Genomic DNA, 23,845 nt, shown 5'->3' with positions numbered 1-23,845 from the left:
TCTGAATATTGATAAACCAAGAGGAGAAGATGGAGAATTGAAGTGAAACCTCTGCGTGTGTGCAAGCCTCTGTCTGCTTTATGTGTGGGAATCAAGGTTGAGAACTGTCCAATCAATTAACTACACTGTTGGAAAACTGGAAATCCTTTCGCCATCGATTGGCTCGTACGTCAACTGTAAAAGAAAAAAACAGAAGAAGAAGAAGAAGCAGAGGACATTGACAGTGACGGCTGTGGCATCATTGTCTGGATTGCGCTCTCTATTGACATTCTCGATGGAGTGAAAATTGACCCCAACTCCGATGGAGTGTGTTCCGCCAGAGGCGTCGATAATGACCGGAGGAGCGGAGGCCGGCGGCCGTGGATAAGCAGATGAGAGGTTAAGAAAGAAAATCAGACTGAAGGACAAGCGGGCAATCAGTCGCCGCCTTATTAATGCGAGCAGGAAGGACGAGGAGAGCGTGGACGTAAAGGGGTGAAATGGGTTTTGGAAAGAAGCAGGCCGTGGAGGAAGGAAGGAAGGCAGGAAGAAATGGTACATTGGTGATGAGTGCTCTCCGCTCTGTTCTGCACGGGTAGTTGGCACGGGTCAATGACTTTTTGGTTGGATTTGGTGTCGGGCGTTTCAGGGCCAAAATCGTTCTCAATGGACCGCTCAGAGAAAAGTGAGTCACACTGGGCTTTGCAATTGTGTTTTCTTCCAAGGAGCACATGTGTCCCTGCTCACAGTCCAAGGACGATTTTGTAATTTTTTTTATTTTTTAATTTTTTTAAACTGGCTTTGAAATTGGAAGACACTGAACCAATTACTATTTGAGCTACTATAAGTTATTACTTTTGGAAAGTCTGATGGAATTTTTTATTTTTTTTTTCATATAATTTAATCAAATGTGAAGCCACAACAGATGCAGTGCTAAATAAAACCATGTAGGATAACTGGGAAATACCTGTAATGTAATAATGAATCATCTGAAGACGTCTCGTCCAACAGTTTTAATTTAAATGATTAATTGTTTTGGCCGCGGAGAAGACATCTCGCATTGTCTTCCCAGCGGCGTGAGAGATTTTATCAGTTTAAGATTAAAAACACAGTTTCTTTCATCCTACTGGTTGGTTCGTCATCTGCTTGATAAAATTTTATTAAATACAAAGTCGTTTCTTTATCGCTAATGGTGCTTTTTTCTCACGTCTGTCGTCTGTTTTTCCCGTAGGTGAGTATAGGCTGCCCAGAGAAGATGGAGCCCATTACCAAGGTGTCCCACATCCCCGCCAGCCGCTGGGCTCTGTCCTGCAGTATGTGTCGAGAACACACAGGAACCTGCATACAGGTACGTTGGATTGGATAAAACATATGCACACCTAAGGCCAGCAAAGCACTTGCATGCAGCTATATTACCACCTCCGGCACACTAACCTAACCCACTTTACAGCTCGTTGCCTGGGCACCATTTAGCACCATACGTTCCCCTACAGTGAACTGCATTCCTTAGGCCCCATGCTGCATTCGTGTGCGTACACGTGCACGCTGGATGTATATGAACCCTGCATACACTCTTTGTTTGTGCTGCAGGGCCTTTGCTGTCGGAGTATTGATGCTGTAGATTATCCGGTAGATTTGCCCGTAGGGAGAGAGCGTCTCTCCCGCAGCTAGAGGCAGGCGGCTGTACAAACACACTCACTGATCAGCTGCCGCCTTTACACGGAAAGCACGGATGCTTATGCTTCATGGCAGCGCGAGCAGCGGGGGTTCTTTGTAGGCCGTAATGTTCTGAAGAGTGTGAAATAACAAATCGGTTATATGTCTTCAAACATTTCGCCATAGCAGCGAATGAGGAATCCCGTCAGGCTTGATTTTTAAGCTATTTTTTCATGCTAAAGTTGTGGCATTATTATTATTTATTTTTATTTTTTTTCATGAAATCTCAAGCAGCAGATCAAATATGAAGTGTGCCATCTAAAGTCAAGGTAACGCATTTGTATCTAGCATTTTCAAGGCAGGGCAGGCAGCTCTGAGTTCTCCACACCACTTTTAATCACGAAGGCACAATAGTGTGAGTCATTTGTCTGGTGCTTGTCGTGTCTGTGCTAATGTGCAGATAATGACGAGTCGAGTATCTCAGAGATGTCATAGTTATATTTAACAACCCTCCATATTAATTGTCAAGTTCTCCAAGCTTTATGAGACTTTTAATCAGGGCTCGATTGAAGTAGGGTGCATCGGAAAGGTCAGTCAGTCTAGCTTGTATTAAAACCCTCACAGAGAGTCGGTCTGCGAACAAGAACCACCGGCAGTGGAGTGAAATGCTCACCGGCATAAGAAACTGTCTTTGCTTTTTCGAGTGTCTTCCTCGAAGTATATGGATTTATATGGATATAATAAATAATGTTACATAATGATTCTCTTCAGTGTATTAAGTACATTCAGGGAAATAAAACCTAGGGCTGGGCTGTCGCTTCTCCATTTTTCGGACATTTCCATCTTCACCACACCTCACAGTGACGCGGTCACGCCATGCGCGTTTAGCAGCACTGCATTGAAAATGGTCCAGTCTGTGTAATCAAATACACAGTGAGACCGTACATTAAAAATCTATATCATAACGAGAAAAAAAATAGCAGTATTCAGCATATGGTATACCACCGAGCCCTAATAAAACCAAGAGACCGAGGAGTGAAATATGCAGTGTTTCTTCTAAGATTCAGATAAATTCACACCCTTGAGATTAATTAAATGAAAGTGGAGATACTGCACGTAAGTTTAGATTTCAAAAGCCCATAGAATTGTTGTCCAAATCAATCAGATATTGCTTCTCTCAATGAATAGACGTCTTACACCACTCGTCATTTGTCTGATTCTCTTTTGAAGTTGTATTTGTCTGAAATCTTGTGGGAAGTAGCACACGACTTTTTAAGAAAAAAAAAAGAAGTGGAGCACAGGAAAAAGGGCATTGTTGGTGGAGAAGGGAAAATTGGAGGAAGAATATAAGTGCAGTGAAGACAGAGGAAAACATTTACATAATTAAATGAAATTAGCACATTTGTATCTTCTAAATCATACACATTGCTTCAGATAACAAATTAAGTCAAAGAACATTCGCTAAATAGTGAGTAGGTGTACATTTATTTATTTATTTTAATTACTTTCTTTTTTGGACTTTGCAGAAACCAGAATGGAGAACGAACGAAAACATAATGTGACTAATGCATTTGGCTTTTTCGCCGTTATTTTACACAAAAGGTTCAAGATTGCTGCAATTAAACAAACATGCTGTTCGCAGACAAACAGAAGAAGAACTCGGGAGGCGGCGTGGGCACTGATAAAAACATTATTAATGAATCTCTGCCAGAACAGAGCAGGTGCAGTCGAAAAGGCCAGATGAGTATTTCTTTTTGCGATGACTTGGCTCGTACCAAACAACACATCTAGCCGGCTCCACGCTGTGCTCAACCTTTTGCCTTTTGACACCAAATAAGTGAGAGCAGCTGCAGCGGGCTCAATGTGACATTTGGCTGGTAATAAAAATGAGACTACGGTGTAGACCTTTTGACTGTAATGCCACGTTGTAACAAGATGATATATCTATAGTGGTGTCTTACACAGGCCAGATATGTTTTTATTGGATCACGCCTTCTATTCCAATGTAACTGACTTTGCTTACTCTGGGATTTTGTAGATTGAGAAACATCACTTAATATTGAAGGTGACATCATGTGAGAAATGATCATCATGACTCACCTATATAAAAAAAAAAAAATTGCAAGGTTAAACCTTTGCTTTATACTTCTGCAACTGGGCCGTGCAATGCAAACACAGGTCGGGCAGAACATTATGAGTTAACATTGTAAAAACAGGTGATACACTGGAAAGCTATGAGCAGCTACAAACAGATACTCGTCTAGATGATGATCTTGCAACAATACTTGCGTGTGTGCCTTGGATCACACTGTTTGAACTTTCATCGCTTCCTTTTATTCTTGAGAATCTCGGATTCAACAAGTTGAACTGGTTGAGAAGGCGCCGTCAAGACTACGGCTAAAGACGCACGCCCACAGCCCTACCACAGATTGATACGCCCTACACCAATCAGGCACAACATTATGACCACCTTCCTAATATTGTGCAGGTCTCCCTTGTGGTGACTCGTCAGAGAGTGAACGTGGGCCTCCTGTCTCAGACTTAGAGTAGACAGACTTTAATGATCCACAGGGGAAATTACTTGGTCACAGTGGCTTAGTTGCACATAAAAGTAACACTCTAAAAACCACAAGTAAAAAGAAATATAAAATAAAATGAGATTACATTAAAATAAAATAATATATATATACATATATTATCTAGTAAAATAAACAGTGTAATAAAATTAATACATAATTGTGAACAAATGTACGAAAGTAGTTGGCCAACAGTGTCCAAGGTGATCTGGTTGTTTGGCCAGTGTGGTCTTTGAGGGGAGGGGCCTCTGTGGATCATCCCACAGATACTTGATTAGTTTGGGATCTAGTGAATTTGGAGGCCAGGTCAACACCTTGGCAGCAGTAGGAAGCGGCCTGCTGGTGATGGCCCGCCAGATATTGACATGGCCTCCAGTGTGTTGACATGGCATGGCATCCAGGCTGCTGCCATCACAAAGTGTCATTCCTATGGGGGTGGGGGTGTCTGGTCTGGTCTAGGTGGGTGGCACATGTTTAAGTAACATCCACACGGTTGATTGCCAGGTCCAAAAGCTTCCCAGCAGAACACTGAATCGCCACAAGATGGTTTAATGTTATTTATGTTGTGGCCGATCAGTGTATGTCGTAGCCTACAATTTTACTTCTGTTTCTATTCTATTCTATTGTATTCTGTTTTATTCTGAATAACTAGTTGAGCGATTAGTTCATTATTTCTGGCACATTGGTGGGTGGTGCCAACCACAACCTCATAGTCCTGACTGGTTGATTAAACATTCAGTGACCCACTACTCACCTGAAACTGGAGAATGTTGTTCAGATTAACCTGGCTGGTGTTTTCAGATAGAAGCAGGGTGACTTCTCTTGTCATTGAAAGACGTGATGAGGAAATGGATTTCAGACAGTCATTAAGAATTGGCTCTAAAATATCAGACCGTCCGAATAACAGAGAACCTTTTTGTGACTAACTTCCAGTGAGCTTTAGCTGTAAAGCGTGGGTCTTCAACGGGTCCGCGACCCTTAGTGGGTCCGCTGAGGTGCTGCAAAATCTTTGGTTGATTAGACATTTTTTATACACATTAACATGAATCCAATTTAGTAAAGCGATACAGGATAGGGTTAGTAATAATAATTAATATTTATAAATAGCACTAGGCTGAGTTTAATATAGAACACATAAAATAGGTAGGTAACCTCTCCATCAGTTTGGGGCCTAAGGCCTGAAAAACGTTAAAGACCACATCCATCCAGGTCATGGTATATCCATAAAGCAAAGCTTAGACAAAGCTGACCCAACAAATCCAATTTTTTCTTTTTTTATCCGGCAGTTTCGTGGCAAATTGGGCAGACGGAGGTGACATCAATAATATACACTGGAGTTCTCCCATTAGTCTGTCTGCAGTCTTGTTTATGATTCATATGCTTGTTCTGGTTGGGGCATAATATCTCTATTCATCCACCCGATGCACAAATAGACACAGATACCAAGTCAAACAAGAGGGAACCAAAGTGGGCAGCATAAAAGCTCACAGCAGACAATGCAGCTCGACCTCTCAGCAACACTCAGGTTTCAGCCTCACACAGATTCCATGTACTGCTCAAGGCTGAAAGCTGGTAATGATGGACTGGTTGACCTATTTTAGCTTAAAATATTGTATTATTGTTGGTGCTGCGACAGGGACTGGTGCAGCACAGACTAGCCCAAGTTCAAGGTAATTACCTCAGAAATGGGATATAAAATAAACTTTAAATTCTTCTAAAGTTAAGTAATTATTCGTTCACTTTTTTGTCACATCGGAAACACGACGTTAGGAAAAGTTTCGAGGACCACCACAGATCACTGTTTCTTCGGGAGGAAGTAGTTCCAATTAAAACTTTAAGAACTTCTTATAAGTCAAGAAAAAAAGGAATGAGGATTTTTTATTATTATTATTATTATAGTGCTGAACCAGATAAAAGAGACAAGGTTGTGTTTGGAAATACCGCATGTTGTTTTTCCAGATGGTGGAGTCGGTGTGATCAGTCAGGTTTTTGTCACTATGCTCATATACTCACCGAGATGCCAAATGCTGAACTCCTCTGAAATGTGCAAGCCAAGACCTACAGTACACACACATTTCATTTAACTCACAAGGGCTCAGGCACACAAAATGACACCGAGCCTGGAGGGACTCGGTGGGAGGTCGCCTCTTAGTATGACCTGTAATGGATAGTACTGAGAAACACACACACACACACGAACACCTCCCAAGTTACCAAAATGTCAGCTGAAATGGGGAAACCCTGTTTGTTGTGACTTGACTTGTCTTTCTGCTTTGCTGCACATGTATTGGCAATCAATGGACCGAAAATGACACTTTAAAACGCCGCTGTTGTGACAAAATGTCTAAGAAATTGCAGACGACTTAGTGTCTCTGTGCTTGTGTCGCCATCCCTCATCGTGTTTCCTCTCCCTCCAGTGCTCCATGCCCTCCTGTATCGTGGCCTTCCATGTGACGTGCGCCTTCGACCACGGCCTGGAGATGAAGACTATCCTGGCCGAGAACGATGAGGTGCGCTTCAAATCTTTCTGCCTGGAGCACAGCAACAGTAACACAACCACAATCAACGCCTCCAGTTCGACTGGCGTGACAAATGGGAACCACGCCAACGCTTCCACCACCAACGGAGCACACGGTGCAGCCAGACCCGACTGGTCCACTAACACCACCACCACCACCACCACCGGCGTCGCTTCGGAGCTTCGGTCGGACCAGCATCACGACGTAGAGCAGAGGTCGGTGTCGCACCTGGTTGCGGTGTCGGCGTCAGAGCGAGCAGAGCGGGACCAGCTGGAGAGAGAGAAGGTGAGCCAGAGGAAACAGAAGCTCCAGGAGCTGGAGGACGAGTTTTACCGACTGGTGGACCCGAGGGAGGTTGCTGAAAACCTGGAGCTGCCCGTCACCCAGGTATGTTGAGCTGAGACGTTCAGTGCGTTTACATGCACAGCTTAATCGTTCTATGCTTGAAATTCACCTTTCTGAATGAGGTCCTTGTCCCAGTTTACATGCAACTGAGAAAATCGTATAACTGCCGAGAACATGTCCTCCAACTTCCACACTAGGTGGCGATATGTGTCTTTTCAGCGGGTTAATACGACCCAAAGTCTGGTTGACCTAATGGGACCTGTTGGGATTAAGCTCAATATACAGTATAGTGCACTGTATAGGGCAACCCTACATAGGGAGTAGGGGTTAGGGGGTGAGACAATGATTTCGATTTCGTATGCGCACACATGTTGTCGAGTTAAAGTCCAATTAAGGTGTATACATGCCAGAGAAAATACATTTCCATTCTCATTATCTGAGTGTCTTAATCGGATAACTTTTTTTAGTCGAAGTAACGTGTTTATATGCACTGAAGTTGTCCGGTTAAAGTCAGATTAAGACAATAAGTCGTTTTTTTCTTTTCACATGCTTGTGATTTGTCATAGGAAATCATAAGAAAAGATTTCGTACTCTGGGATATGTCAGAAATGGCTCCTTCCGAGTACAGTGTAATTACAAAGGACACAGACAGGGTCAACAAGTTGAGCGGATATGAAACGGCTCACTGATGAGAGAGTGGTTTAGAATAGCAACACTTGTCCATGCTAAGAGACAGCCAGTATGCAAATACCGGAACAGCTCAGTGCAGCAGCTAGGTATTGGAGCACATCGACAAACACACGATTTGTTTGTCCAGAAAAACATGAAGCTAAAACTCCTTGTCACTGAACAATATTCCTCCATAACAGTAAAACCTATGAATAGAAATATGTTTACTGCAATCGCTTTTGAAGTTAATTGTGTAAAGTGTTCATGGGCGCTCTGTCTGAGGAGTTACAAGCATGTGTTTAGAACATTGTTATTATCTGGTGTTAACTCACTTTGCATGCTTTTTAAAAACATGATTGTTGCTTCCTGAAACTAAATTTTCCTCACTGTGAAGTCTCAGTTCATAGCTTTAGCCTTTAGACTTTATTTGTCCCAGAAAGGAGATTTGTTTCCACTTGACTGAACAAGTATTCAACACAACAGAAAAATGGCCAAGACAAGAAAGTGCTCAAATTGTCATTGACTTATGACATTAGACATAGAAAATGGTGGTTGGCATGGTAGATACAGGGGTTTATTGTTTAAGGTGGCTGTGGCAGCGGTTATTAAACTCTTTCTCAAGCTTGCCTGTCTAAATTTAAAAGTCCGGTACCTCCGACCTGATGGTCGTAGGATGAGGTGTTGGTTGTGTGGGTGTGTGCTGTCCTCTTCTATTGAGACTACAGATATTTCACCTTTTCTCTTTGAAGGTGGACTTCTTGTATCAGTTCTGGAAGTTGAAGAGGAAGGCCAACTTTAATCGACCTCTGGTGACCTTAAAGAGGGACGAGGTGGACAACCTTGCCCAGCAGGAGCAGGACGTCCTGTACAGACGCCTCAAACTCTTCACACACCTCCGACAAGACCTGGAACGGGTGAGTAGGAAATTCTGATGCGCCTCTGTGTTTGGTGCGAAGCCAGTGAAAGCGTGGTGTTCAGAGATATTATTTGTTGTGGCTATGTTTGTGTGTGTGTGTGAGTGTGTGTGTGTGTGCGCAGCCTCTGTGCTTGATCCTGTTTGGTGTTTCTGATATAGTTTAAGAGGTAATTTACAATTTTTTCCCGAGTGTTAATTAAAAAGATCATTGCCAGTGTCATGTGAAGTTGATTTTTGCTTTCATGAATATTAATGTTGAATTAATAGCTCAGAGGATGAAGGCGTAATGAAATGGCTCAGTGATATAATGAGTGACTGACTGATAGCCCAGTGTGGCAAATTTAGGAGAAAATCCAACCGCTCCAGTAAATTCATCTATTCATCACTGCTAAAGATTAGTTAGTCAACGTGAAACTTGTTCTCAGGAGCGTTTTCCTCTCACATGCTTCTGCCTTTTGTCACTTTAAAGTAACATGGAGCTAAGAAATGTCCTGCCCTTGGGATATATAATGTTACTTTTATGCTTACAGTATATAGTATGTGAAGTATAAGAACTTTTTTCCGAGAGACTCCTATGTACCTTTGTTGATATTCATGGACCCCTGCGTAACAACGCTCTGTTGTGCCCCAGAGAAAACGGTGGTAATGTTGGTCGAGCTACCACGTCATGGAAAGAAAAGGCTTTGAGTGTGTAGGTGGATCTTAGAGATGGCGCTACCTAGGGACATAGCTCCGTCATGGAACCTCTGGGGTAATACTGGAAGGAACACTCTGTCTGGTCTTGTGGCTACGGTAGCCTGTCCATAAAAAGCACTGTATTCAAAGATGTTTCTCAGATCTGTTACAAATTTATAAAATGAGATGGCCTCCCACTGAACCTCTGCATGCATGGTGTGATTTTGTAAGAGTGGGACATGGGAACCATAGACTGTATATAAATATGGATCCTTGCTTTGGCCAAACTGACGCACAATCTGTTTTCGTGCATAGCTATATCTTACACGTTTGCCTTTATTTTGATGCACTACTCTCGAACCAGCTCGTGGATGTTATTGGTGAAGGAAGCTGAAAGTGAGGCTCCTCAGACCAGAGGGACAACATCGTCTGTGCTTGTGAAAGGTTTAGCGAAGCCATCATGGAGATATAGTTGTAGATCTGGGATAAAAAACTCATTGAGAAAAATCTTACTTCTCACCCACTACCCACCGCTAGTATATCTAAACTGTAGTGGCTCCATTTTCAAGTCAGCCTGGTGAATTATTCCTTCTCTGCCTACAAGTATCATTGCTCACATTGGCAGCTGCATGCTAACCACTATGTATATTTCCCTGCTCAGTTTCTCCTGGTTGTGCCCCCTGCTCATAACCTCAAAACTTCTGTCTGACCCTGCAATCTAACCTACAGATTTGGTATTGCAGTGTGCTGCCCAAAGCCAAACATCAACCCGAGTTTAAGGAAGATACAGTTAAATCTGGTTTGCCGAGGACGGGCTTCTGGGCTGCTTTAGTGCTTTTTACTTTCCGACAAATGTTTTATGTCATTACCGCAAGTGAAATGGTTTTTGCTTATTTTCTGATTCTAAATCTACCAGAAAGAATCTGTATTGAAAAAGTTCCCCCCACAAACCTACTTAGCCATTTTAAATTTATTTTCTTTCAGCGTACTGTGCTGGTTTCTGTCAAAACGTTTTTCCTTCATTTCTTTCTCATGTGATTTACTTTACTTTATGGGGCATTTGTCTTGCATTGATTTGGTTCAGCTTGGTTGATCTAATTTGGCTCACGGTAGGACAGCCTTATTGCAATTAGTTGGCTGCACATCAACCAAATGACCTACCATTCTGCTCCAAACTAAAAGAATAAAGCACAAACACAGGAAATAATTGGAGGCCGTTCTTTAATTGCTCCCTGGTTTTCCCATTTAGCCTTGGCGGGTAAGACCAATTGAGTGGACTTAAGTTCAGTGATGATTAGACCATTGGATCAGCGTGCTTTGTCCAGCATCCCACAGGGTTAATTTGGCTTTCAGATAACAATTCCTCACCTCTTAACTTGAAATAATAGAGTGAAAAATAATTTAGCACCAAGCAAGTTGGTGCGTCTTAATTTAAACAATTAAAGTTTGGCCTTGGATGTTGCAGAATTACAAAGACCTGACTATATATTGACGTTGAGGTTCTGCAGCTGTGCAATTTACTCTAAATATCTAGTATTTTCTGTGATTGAAACATAACTCTATAGAGGTGTTTGTTTCTTATAGACTTGTGTAACTGTAGACATACCGCAGTAGTCTCCAGTGGCTGGGGTTTATTGATTGTTGCAGGCCTCGCTAACCTCCTGACCAGCCAGTGTGTCCATGGACTCCATAATTCTTCTCCCTCTAGGCCGCCCATTATTGATGTGTGCGTGATGTAGGAGTGAACCAAACCACTTCAAGTCTCTCAAGTTAACTCTGTTAATGCCATCGATAACAAAGGTAAAAGAGTCCGATTGTGTAGACTGTTTCATATTTTGCCAAAACATAGGAATTGTTCACGTTTAACTAAATTGTCGTGGAGACACGAGTTTTCCAGGAGACACTAGAAACTTATAAAATCTTAATGTTTCCCTTCCATCCCAATTGAATTCTGAACACTTAAGTGCTTGCGTGCACCACTGAGTACCGGCCAAGCAATTCCCTCAAGTGAAAATGCCAAAAATTCCAACACACAGTCGACTTAAAGCAAACTTGATACACATGTTGTGTTCAGCTTTGTATAAATCAAACTCTCAGATAATTGACTTGTCAGTGGTTATGAAGGTTCAAACTTTCCTTCCTTAAACATTTTGTCCAACAAAAGAAAAAAAACATAAAACACAGGTGGCTCACATGTAGATCATAGACTATATATAAATATGGACAACATGTCCCATCCCTACTTGTTTGCATTGGCCAAACTTACGTTAGTTTCTTTGGAGCCAGAGTCTGATCAGTATGAACTGCAGTGGAGCCACAGTATTGATGATGCGGCCACACTTCCTCTAGACTCACTTGTGTTAATTAATTTGTTTAATTAATTCTACGGTGTGCTCTACCTCTACCCGCTACAAAAAAATGATGGATTATATACTGTACTTATTTACACGATTTCACATCCTGTTTCTGTAGTGTCAAATAACGAACTAAAACGAAACTTATCCAACAATCAACACTTTAACATGCATCAGTTTTGCCTAAGTCCCGCCCACTAGCATGGAGGGGGTGGAGCTTATGACCTATAGTGCGGCCAGCCACCAGGGGGAGCTCTACTTGCTTTGGCTTCACTTTTGAGGAGCAATTCCATATCCATCCTTATACTTTCTATGGTCTAGATCAGTAGTTCCCACACTTTGTTGGATTGCGGCCTATAAATATATATTATATTTATATATATATATATATATAAATATATAATATAATATATATATTATATATTATATTATATATATATATATATATATATATATATATATTTTATATATATATATATATATATATATATATATATATATATATATATTATATATATATATATATATATATATATTTATTATATATATACCCTATGCTATGTCATATTAATTGTTGCTACAGACTTAAAAGCCCTATCTTATTCCATTAAAAATAGTTACACAGCACCTTGAGTTGTTGTTATTGACGTTGTGCATGGTTGTGGATGGAAGGCATGTTTCAGTAAAACTTGATGAATGATAAACTAACATCTAAAACATTTTTTTCAGTCTGCTCTACTAATCAGATCGCGATCACTGTATTGGGCCCCCCTGATTTAGATATGAGCCTAACATTTTACTTCTTTATTAGCTGAGTTACTCATCTGTTGTCTAATTGTAACCGTAACAACATACTGTTGTTCTTCAGATGTTAAATAACTCCACAGTGCATCAGAGCTCGATTTAGCCATGAATTTATGTGAGTAATGTTATATTAATCAAGCGCATCGCAGTGATGGCTGATAAACTTTCACACAACTGGAAATTATTGGAGTTCTGAGAAATAGATCACGTTGCGCTATAAATGCTCAACGGTGCATTCAGGGGCACTCAGAGGCTTTCTCAATTTATCTATGTCTTAGTAATTTGCAGCTTTATACTAAATCTTTAATATATGTTGTCAAAGTTGAGAAGATGTTCTGAAACATCTTTTTTCTTTAGTTGGTGAGTTGAGATGTGCACAGGAATCGTGTGTCGGACACTTGTGTCGAGGCGTTTTCAAAGCAGCACTTATCAGCTTGAAAGTGGAGCTGCCACCGCAGGTTAAAATACGATGGCATCTGTTAGGGAACAGTCCCCCGGGGGATTTGTGTCATCAGCGGGGCGGTGACGTGGTCGCTGTGAGGCACGTTGAACTGAATTAGTTGAGGCCGTTCTCCACATCGAGCAGCGTTCGTCTTTAACGTTGCTCGAAGGTCTGACAGAGGAGGAGGATTGATTGCGCCGGCCGCTGGCAGGTCACCCATGAGGAGGATTGATCTCCAATTGGTCACGACTGTTGAAAGCTCACGGCTACTGATGCTAGTGGCTGTCGATATACAAGCTCTCTTTTCACTCCATCCGTCTTCTTCGCTTTTCCTCCTGCACCGCCCCCCCCTCCTGCTGCATTCTCCTTTTTAATTTCCCTGGATCTTTTTTTTTTCAGTTTCTCTCATACCACCTGTCAGAATTTATCCCTATCATTTATATTTCTGGTTTTGTCGTCTTGAGCAAATTTTCTACCTGTGTTTTGTTTTTTTGTTTTTTTTGTCTTTCTCTCTGGGTTCAAGTGTGAGGTCTTGTCCGCGGAGATGATTGTGTGTATCGCATTGTGTTTGTGTGTCAAGGTGGGTGTGTGCAAGGGAGTATTCCAATCATCTCAGATTTGCTGGCAAATTGAAAAATCCCCTCCATCCTTCCACCCCGTCATCCCTAGACCCCAACCCAATCAGACCCCTCGACCAAACCCTCCAGCCTGCTGCCTTTGTGAATAAAAATGTGTGTGTGTGTGTGTTGTTGGTGGAAGATTCTGGGGGCTAATGTTGGGGTGGATTATCCCCCCACCACCCCCTCCACCCCCCTCCTCGTCCTCCTCCTCCTCTTCCTCTTTGAAGTGCTGCCAATGGAACGAATTGCACCGTGCTGTCCCTAATGCACTGGTGAGCTTTCTCCATTTCTGCACTCCTCTCCTCTCCTCTCCTCTCCTCTCCTCTCCTCTCCTCTCCTCTCCTGAGTGCTGCCCAAACCCCCCACCCCCTCCTCCCCTTTCACCCACATCACCCACATCACCCAATCCCTGTGCAACATGTCGAAACAATGCGTGGCACGGTGATTGGATGGTGTGAGTTAGCTGCTAAGTGGTGCATATTTTTTCCAGTGAGGTTAAAGGTGCAGTGGAGGTGATGCTAGACCGGACAAGTTGGGAAAGTGTACCTCGCGTTTGCATCGGGTCAGACGTGATGAGTCACCCGAAAAGTTGGAGACAGGAGCCTGGGCACCGATGCTAGCTGACGGCCGGCTTCCTCTGATGTAGCCTTCGAAAACGAACTAATAACTTATTCAAACATCGGTTAAAGCAACAAAATGAGACGTAATGCGCTACATCTTTCCTCAGCGTTAAGTTGAACACCTCCTCAGTCCAGATCTGCACCAAACCAACAGATACGAGATATTGATCCACTTACATAACTCCCAAAGCATCCTACTGTTCTTCTGATGCAGCTGTCAAGCAACGGGTGCTGGAAGGTTTGTGTTTAAACTTCACATTTTGATGCACCGATAAGACGTAACATTATGACCACCTTCCTAATAATGTGTAGGTCTCTCTTGTGCCTCTGAAACGGTTTTGACTCACCACAGAATGGACATGGACTTTCTGTTGTCTGGCTACATAATGTTGTTAGTGGGGGGCCTTTGGGTCTTATGGGTTGAGGGGAGGGGCCTCTGTGGATCAGCCCACAGATACTTGATCAGTTTGTGATCTAGTGAATTTCATGGACAGGTCAACACCTTGAGCTGTTTGCCTAAAGCGTTTTGTGTGTGTCTGTGTCAGGCTGCATCCTGCTCGGGGCGGCTGCTGCCATCAAAGAGTGTCATTTCTATGGGGTGGGGGGTGTCTGGTTTGGTTTGGTCTAGGTGGGTGCTACATGTCTAAGTGACATCCACATGAGTGAATGCCAGGTCCAAAAGTTTCCCAGCAGAACTGTTGCAAGAGAGTCGATGATATTTACTTCTCCTGTCAGTGGTTTTAATGTTGTGGCTGATTGGTGTATATGGAAGAAGCTTAATTTATTTTGTATTTGCAAAGTATTGTGTCTAAACCGTTGGTAATGTGGGTATTGCAATGACAAACAAACAACAACAAAAAAAAAGAATCCGACATTGCTCATTGCAAAGTGACCACTCACCACTGACTCATTTGTTAAAACTGCTGGAAAGTGTGTTTACTTTCACTGTTTCAGATTTACAGTAGGAGCCAGCTGGGAGAGACGACTTGACTTTGAGGAGTGTTTAAGATGAGGTTAAGTCCTGCAGCAAAACGTTGGGCGTTCAGCCAGCACAGACTGGAGAAGTCGAGCTGAGGGATGCAAATAGCTTTCAGGGGAGGAGGAGTGCAGGATGGAGGCTCAGGCCGTTTCAGGCAGGAAGGAACGGGAGCGGAGCCGGTGCTGGAGCTCTGGAAGAAGGTGGACGATTCGAAAAAAAAATAAATAGCAACTCGGTCTGGGGCTTGATTGGCGGTCGAGCTGGGGCTGATGAAGGGAAAGCAGCTTTCTTACTTCCTCTTGTGTATTTTCACATCTACAACTACTTGAGTCAAACAATTGCAGTTAGTCTTTTCCCACCCGTCAGTGCGCTGGCACCGAAGCCAAGGCTGGCAGAGCGTCTGATGGCTCAGTGCCGCTCTGTGTCCTGCCCTCTGCTCTTTCTCTGTGTCTCACGGGGGAAGACTTGGCAGCACACTCGGCCCAGCGGGTCAGCGGTCCAACACCCAGGAATGGCCTCAGAGCAGAACACTTATGAAACAACCACTTAAGAAAAAAGCAGCGCAACGGAAATTTGTGATTATGAGACATACGCAGCTGCTCACAAGCGCAGTCGCAGGTAATGAGAGGAGGAATTGTGTTTGATGAGAAGGTATGTTGGTGGAAGGGAGAGTCGAAGAAACTAGGGATTTGCAACTGAGGGCGACACCTTGTACCTGGAGCTGCAGGTATGTGTTAGATAAACTGAGTTTGGTACACCGTGTGCCTCAGCAGGAGTGAGGAAACCCCACCGGCTCGTTTTCTTTGGCTGCAACTTACTTTTTTTTTTTTTTTTTTTCTTTACCCTGCTGCTCCATTCTGTTCTTGATGAGCAGAAAGTGGGCTTGGGTGCAAAGTAAAGAATGAGGAGGAGCTATACAGCATGCACAGTATATGCAAACTTTTAGCCAGAGGTTTGCTAGCTTAGACCCACTATGCATTTTTTTAAAAAATATGGATGAGAAAATAGAACTTTTCTACATCAAGAATCTAAAGACAGAAACATCTCTCGACACATGAAGCTCGCTTTTGTCTTTATTATCTCGGGCAGCCAGCATCTATGGATTTACTACGATCTTTGCAGCCTTGACTCACATCCACATTTTATGAATGCCAAGATCCACATGACCCACCAATGAAATCTTCCATATTGCAGATTTCAACCGAAGGCAACCACAAAAACACTTGGACTCCTCTCCTGACGTTATTTTTCTTAAGTCGTCTCTGCTCTACACATTGATCCAAGGAACACATTATTTCTGAAGTAATTTGTCAGTTTTTATGGCTCTGACCTCTTTTTCAGTTTACTTGCGGTTTCTGATTTCCAGTTATCCTCTGATGTTCCAGTTTTCAATAACAACTTGTTTTTATGTCATGATTTATTACACGGCTAAACAATCCAAGTTCAGATGCAGAGATATTCAAGATGGGAAGATTTTTTGGGGGTCAAATCATTTTTCTTTGTCTTTTGTTTGGAATTCACACTTTTCAGGTGGCGTTAACGGACGTAGACTAGTTTTTATGGACACGTGTTGTAAACATAGCTCTTGGTTTCGGTGTATTGTCTTCCTGTAATCTCTTCAATCACATACACAAACTGATCTTCGTGGACTCTTTAACAGATTGAATTCAGTTGTCTTAACTCTTAGTACCGTCACATACCAAACTGTCTGCAGGCAAAAGTAAACTAAACTGTGAAGACTGTTTTCCATCTTTTTTTTTTTTTTTTTCTAATCCGAACATTGATGTCCACAAATATTTTAGCAACGTGGTCACGTAGAATGAATAAACTGACCTACAAGATGATCAGCAACAAGTTTGTAGCTCCTGGTAGCTTCCTGGCGTCTCGGCGGATTTAAGCTCTTCCAGTTTTGAATGACAATACAAAACATTTTATTACATGCAAGTTCAGAACTCGTGTGCCAACTGGCCTTTGTCTGTGGTCTTTGCCAAGTGCAACAAGTGATCCAGACGATGCTTTAGCATGTAGAAAGTAGGGGCGGTACGACCAAAAACGTATATCACGGTATTTTTCAAAATTCTGAAGAAACAGCAGCAATTGCAGTTTCATTTATTTTGACATATTTATTCATATTTAAACATATTTAAACTGTCAACAGCAGCGATGGCCGGCTACCGTAATAATTGTGGTCTGTGCGCAACATTTTTTTCTCATTCATTATTTTACATTACATTACATTATATTCATTACATTTTTTGGACCTTTCCATCTTCGCCTCACAGTGACGCGTTACCATGTGTTTCGAAGCGTTACCTTTGGTCTGAAACAGTGTCTCGCTTTACGAACGCTGTGTAATCAAATACACCGGCATGCTCGTACATGAAAAACTCATATCATAACGTACAGACAGTATTCAGTATGAACCGGTATACCACCCAGCCCTAGCACAAAGCTCCAAAAAAACATTTCATGCATATGCATCGTACTTGCGCTCAGCTGCATCTGGTATGAAACCATCTCTGGTATTATGTAATGTTAGGTAGGGTCAGGGAGAGGACAGGGACATGGAAAGAGCGACGCAGACTCTTCTGTGCTGCCCTCTTGGATATAGAATCCCTTTTTTTCCCCCCTTTGCACTGACTGCACCTAATGTATATACACTATGACGCTGATTCACTTCACACACGCACACGTTCGCACACGGCACACACAAATTCAGCCAACATGAATACCAACAGGCATGCACACATACACTAGCCATATGCACAATGCTACCGCTGCACACTTTTATACACATAGCTGTAGGGTGGGGGTGGGGGTGGGGGGTGGTTGTTTCTAGCTGCAGGCCAGACGGGCCGAGTCATGCAGCAGACAGACCCACCCTGTTGGATCAGCATCAACCTGGCTCCCCACAAGCAGCTCTGCTCCAAACCTAATACTGGCACAATACAGACTACACGCAATCCCTTCTTCTTAGTCTGTTTCCAAGATGCTTCAAGTTTCTGAGGCAGGTCCAAGACAAGGGCCTTTTCTGTCCACCAGCGGCCGTTACTGTTATAACTCAACGTTCAACGGCCGCTGTAAGTGTTTTTCCAGCCAGCCAGGTCTCATTTGTACATTTGGGAAGGACCTGGAAGTCTGCGTTGGCTCGCTCCCAAAGTGACGGGCAGAGTAGCGCAGACTCTCGAGGGAAGCAGTCTGGTCCTTTCTGTAGTTTACGATCTTTCTGCCGCAGGGTTTTGGCCCGTGTTTGTTCTCGCTGATGGATTCTCCAGAGAGACTTCTCACACATCAAAAAAGGGCTTTTGATCGGGATGCAAGGTTTTGGGGGAATTACTGAGCACGGGGTGTCACAATGTGTTGATTCAACTGTTCACCTCCAGGGGCTTTATTAGCACATTTGATAATGTGAGGTATGTTTCAAATCCAACTATTTCAGACTAAAGCATCATGGATTATTTGTGATTTTAGAGATATAATTACAAATAGGTTGTTTTTTTATATATATATGTATAACTGTAGCATAAAGGTCAAGAGATACTCTTTACATTTTAGTAGATTTTAGCAGATTCGTGGTAAACACACGTGTTACGTCACCTGAATGTTTGAGCTTCCCTCTGTATATAAGATGTATGTTTAGTTTGACAGTAAATGATCATTTTCAAAGGTTCTTCCGCTGTAAGTGGAAACTTTCCCTGAGCATGAGCATGAAGTCCAAGCTCAATGTTGAACCATTTGATGAGAACAACTGATTTGGAGGCACATTTCTATCATGTAAATCGAAGGAGAAAAAGGCTCCAAATATCAGCTCAGAAAAATCTGCACCTGCCTAAGAAAAAAAAACTCCATATTGTTTGATCTCTAGTTTTTGGTAGGGTTGTCAAACTTATCACCTTTTTGACTAGACGATTCATTAGTGCATATTTGACCCTTGGCCTGACCCGTAGTTTGGGAATCAGGAAGTAATGCAGAAGAACCGCTCTGGATGGCAAACACAAACTACTAACTAACTACTGCTAACTGGTTCAACAGACAAGAACAAAGCCACGCGTATCGTAGACGCAGCATATCCTCTGCGCATGCAGCACCTTTGAAGTTATTCTGGAGAATATTCTAGACAGTGTTTGTCATTGTGTTGACTCGTTGCATAAAGTTCCCTTGTCCACTCCAGTGTTGACAAGCTGTGAAATAATAGGCTGAAAACTCTAAATCAATTCTAAAATTCTTTGTGAACGTGAAAGTGCTCCTTTTCTGCCCACTTTGATCTGCTTAGGAGTCTGGCTGCGTCGTTCTGCACGAGCTGAAGGCGAGAACAGGCTTTACACCTTCAGGTCGCCTCGAGCTCCATTCACTCTCCTAGAAGCTGCCTGTTGAGATCCACTGCTGCTTAAAATGCTGCATGCTAAGACTGACTGTGTAACACGGCCCTGCAGCTTCAAAGCTTACAGTGAGCTGCTCCTTTGGCACGAGGCTTTGATAATGGTATGCCACAAGGTCACAGTGCTGCCTTCCAGGGCGCGGAGAGAGATCAGAAACACTTAATTATGCCAACTACGTGTACACTTTGGGCGCTCTGGTAGAGAACTGCCGCTACGACTTTACATGTGGCTCTGACTTCACTGAAAAACCAGTGGCTTCAAGTGGGTTCATCCGACGAAAATCTGAAATCTCGTCTCGTCTTGTGCTACCACGTATCCTCACTAGGGTCGCTGGGGTTGCTGGAGCCTATCAGAGCTGTCATCGGGCAAGAGGCGGGGTACACTCCGGACAGGTCGCCAGTCTATCACAGGGCTCGAACATCTGATATATGCAAGGAAAACATGCACTGATCAGGCATAACATTAGGACAATAACACCTTCCTAATATTGTGGAGGCTAGGGCAACACCTTTTCCTGTTCTTGATGTCTAGATGGGTGCTACATGCCTATGTAACAGCCACACGATTGAATGCCAGGTCTAAAAGTTTCCCAGCAGAACACTGAAATGTCATAAGGTGGCCAATGTTATTTAATTATGCGGTCATAATGTTGTGGCTGATCAGTTTGTAAAGCTACAATGGGAGTGTATATATATATACACACATATCCAAATGTGACATATGTATAATTCTATTCATTATATCAACATGTAAATAAATAGCTGATTCTTCAGAGTGATTGAACTTCAACTCTGTCATCTGCTGTTACAGTCTGTTTTCAGGCTTTGCGACTACTGCATATGTGAAGGAAATGATACATTGAATCACATGGCGATTGGGACCGACTCTGTGGTTGAATACAAAAAACAAAAAACAAACAAACAAAAAAAAAGCTCTCCAGCCCTCATCACTACTCGACTCTAGCTGCTCTGGCCGAACTGCACTGAGAGGATTCAAAATCTAAGTGAGGCCAGTCACAGAGGCCCACTGTTAGGTTTCAAGGTACGTATCAAATGAAATACACTGTTCCTGACGCCCACCCCTTCTGCTCGGAGGCGCACGCAACTGTATGTATAGCTGGAATACGCATTATGTAACAGTACAAGACTCTCAGGGAGCAACACGAAACTTTTTCTTCGACTCTTGGGGAAACAAAGCATCTGCTGACCGACTCGGTCTCTTTTCCCACTTTTTATTTTAAGAGTCGCCGTGATATTTTCCCTGACATTTCCTGCCTTGGCTGCTGCACCCCAGCGGCCTGTATTTTCCGGGCAGCGTGAAAGGCCAGACCGTGCGAGCCCTTTTGTCCCAGCTGAGAGCCGCGGTTGGCCGGCCTCAGCGGCGGCCGTTTAGACTGCTCGATAGCTGCAACAATGACGCCGCTGAGCGACTTTCGGGCTTTCCACCCACTCTCGCCCTGCCACAGCCTCTCTTCAACGCGATCAACTCTTTTGCCAGACTTTTATCGATAACGAACTTTCAGGTGACCTCTCCTCATTCTTCCGCGTGTTTTACGTACGAGCTGTATTTGCGAAATACCGTTCTTCTCCCGTCTCATTTTCTCTCTGTTTCTTCCTCCCTCGTCTGTCTGTTTCCCTCTCCCTCTCCGTCGCGTCCTCCTCCACTCTCTGGATATCCTCACCATCCCGCTGCCCCTCTGATATGAGCTCAGTTGGATGAAATAAATATGAGGCGGGAGAGGTATAAATATTTATAGCTGCTCCGGCTCTATAATTCTGCACGGCAGTGTGTTGTAAGCGCCGTGTGCACGCACACATGTAAGGTGCGTGCGCGTGTGGTATATGTTTTCAGACCCTTGGCCCCGGTGCAGGTGCCAAGGCTGCTGCAGGGGATAAATAATTCACTGGAAGTTAAACCTTGAATCCACATCACTTTGATGAGACAATGGGAGGAACATGGCAGAGCACCTCCGGAACATACAGTGTTCGCCCCCACGCGTGTAGGAATAAAGACGTCCCCGCGTGTTTGACGCAGACGCCGCGTCACGCGGTGATCGGGTGTGAAAACGCACAAACTTGGGCAAATGTGAATATCCATGAATTGAATGTGCGCATTGGCACATGCTGATAAGCGTGCCTGCAACACACGTGCACTGTACAGAAGTTGAAATGAAATGCTCACATTTGGACGCCCTCGTCAGCTTACATGGAAAGATAAAAGTGCACATGCGGGGAGGTCTAGCGGTGCGTGCACAGGAGATGAGCGTAACTGTTGCGGGAACTCGGGGTACTTTCGCGCACCGGTGAGTGTTTGCTCACGTCGGCCGTCTTTGCTCAGTCACTCCTACGGGCTCGCTGGCTGCGTTACACTCGGATGAGACTGCGTCAATAAGTAATGAGGTAGATATGAGGGTCCCCCATTTGACCCGGGTCTTTAATATTTTACAGTAGAGTCTCTCAGGCGGCGGCGGCAGACGCGCTGCCACAGCTCAGCCGTAAAAAAAAAAATCTCCTTTCACAGGACTCTGTGGCGAGCACCGCCCCCCCCCTAAGGTCCAATTTAACACCGTCCGATGAGAGGGCCCGTCAATGCAGTCAACACAAGTTGCACTTTTGCAGGGAAAAAAAAAAAGCTACACGCGTAAGATTTACTGTGCAGCAGGTTGTGTGGAAGCATGAAGCCTTTCGGGAAATGCGCATGGACAAAAGACAGCGAGCAAGCTTCGCCCTCTTGGCTGATAATAACAGGAAAGAACATTAGGTTCCCAACAGCGCCTGACCTGGACCTTTTGGCTATTGAGCTGGAAACAGCTGGAGGGATGAATATTTATTAATTAATTGCACTGCCAGGCACACATCTCAAAGTGTCAGGCCGCTCAGTGCTAATATTCTGACTCTTACACCAAAGCATTTAATAATGCATTAGTGCAAATTAATTTAAAATTACAAGAAGGCATTTTGTAGTGCGGTCGAACAGTGTTACAATCCTTCTTCGGATCCGAGGAGGAGTTTTTATGCAGAGAAGAAGAAGGAAAAGCTTCTGCCGTTTAGCAAAGATCAGCTCACGTTTGATATTTGTGTGTGTTGACTCGCACTCAAAGCAAGATGTCCCCTGCAGCCAGAGGGAGTTTTTGTCTGAAAATGATTCCCGGTAGAAATAACGATTTATCTGCTTATGTTACTCTACACTTGATGCACGTGGGGGCTTTTTTTGTTAGGTTTTTTTGTCTCCAGCATGGCACGAAATGTCACTACAGCGCAACAACTCTGCCTAAGTTAAATTTCCAGTGACTGAAGGCATCTGGGCATAGACGCAATTCCCACCTCAATGCGCGCCGACGGACTCGCAACCAAAGGCACATGAAAACCAATACAAACAAACTTTTTACAGGCCAAGATTTATTGTTTACCACAAAAGTTAACTGCATACCGTATCCGTTTGACATCTTAAATGCCTGAATTTCACTGCCAGCAAACTTCAGTGACGTTAAACGCGGCCGCCTCGGGCGCATTTCTCGCGGCTCTCCGGGCAGTTTTATGACCTGTAAGGTAAACAGTCTCTTGACCGGGCGTTTCTCCGAGACTGACGTTTATTTGCTGGAATATGAGGTGTTTTAAGGTTGCTAATGCAACCATTTATAAGGCCCGCTTCATGTGTTTATGGCGGGACCGTTTTTTTCTCAGCACGTCATTGCAGTTAGCCAAAGACGACAGATTGGGATCAGGTCGGGCGCGCGGCGGGGCGGCTTTTAGTTTCACGAGCCGTTTTCACTGTGTTTTTCAGCGAGACTCGCGGTTCCAGTGGCCTCGATTTCTGCGTGTTTGCATTTTACTCCCGTGCCCTCATTTGTGTTTGTCGTCGTACAAAGGAGCCGTGCAACGTGACCTTTTCCTCTTTTGGGCGAGTTTTGCTGTGGCTTTCTCTGACTCAGCGATACTGAAAATAAAAACCATGCACTGGAAGGAAATAAAAGGGAAAAAACACCATCGCAACGTCACGACAACAACCTCGAGTCTGGGTTCTGCTGCCTCACTGTGCGCAGTGTGTGTGATGAGCTCGCCGCCTCGGTTAACAGCTGAGCGGCCGTTGCATCGTTACGAATCAGAGCGCGTTTAACTGGCCGTCGGCTTCTTTAAATTTTGGCTTGTTCCATTGTCGTGAAAGTTTCACAGAGTCACTGCAGTTATAATAAAGACGCTCTTGAGAGACTTGGTCATTTCAGTGTATTCAAGTATGACAAGGAACTGGAAGCCCTTTATGTATTTCTGCTGTGGAATGAATGCAGATGGATCACTTGGGTAATCAGAATACT

General features: G+C 43.6%; 1 protein-coding gene across 1 annotated transcript in view; it reads left to right on the top strand.

Annotated features, from left to right (window-relative positions):
* jade2 (jade family PHD finger 2) overlaps nucleotides 1-23,845 on the top strand; it is a 191,524-nt gene that overhangs the window by 110,062 nt on the left and 57,617 nt on the right. Inside the window, exons 8-10 of the mRNA XM_047606951.1 lie at nucleotides 1,211-1,327; nucleotides 6,629-7,117; nucleotides 8,494-8,658. Of these exons, the coding sequence (XP_047462907.1) occupies nucleotides 1,211-1,327; nucleotides 6,629-7,117; nucleotides 8,494-8,658 (771 nt within the window). The remainder of the gene's footprint in view (nucleotides 1-1,210; nucleotides 1,328-6,628; nucleotides 7,118-8,493; nucleotides 8,659-23,845) is intronic.

This window comes from Mugil cephalus, chromosome 15 (genome assembly GCF_022458985.1).
Source record: "Mugil cephalus isolate CIBA_MC_2020 chromosome 15, CIBA_Mcephalus_1.1, whole genome shotgun sequence".
Lineage (NCBI taxonomy): Eukaryota > Metazoa > Chordata > Actinopteri > Mugiliformes > Mugilidae > Mugil > Mugil cephalus.
Note: the sequence above shows the minus strand (reverse complement) of the source record. Positions and strands in the feature narration are given on the sequence as shown.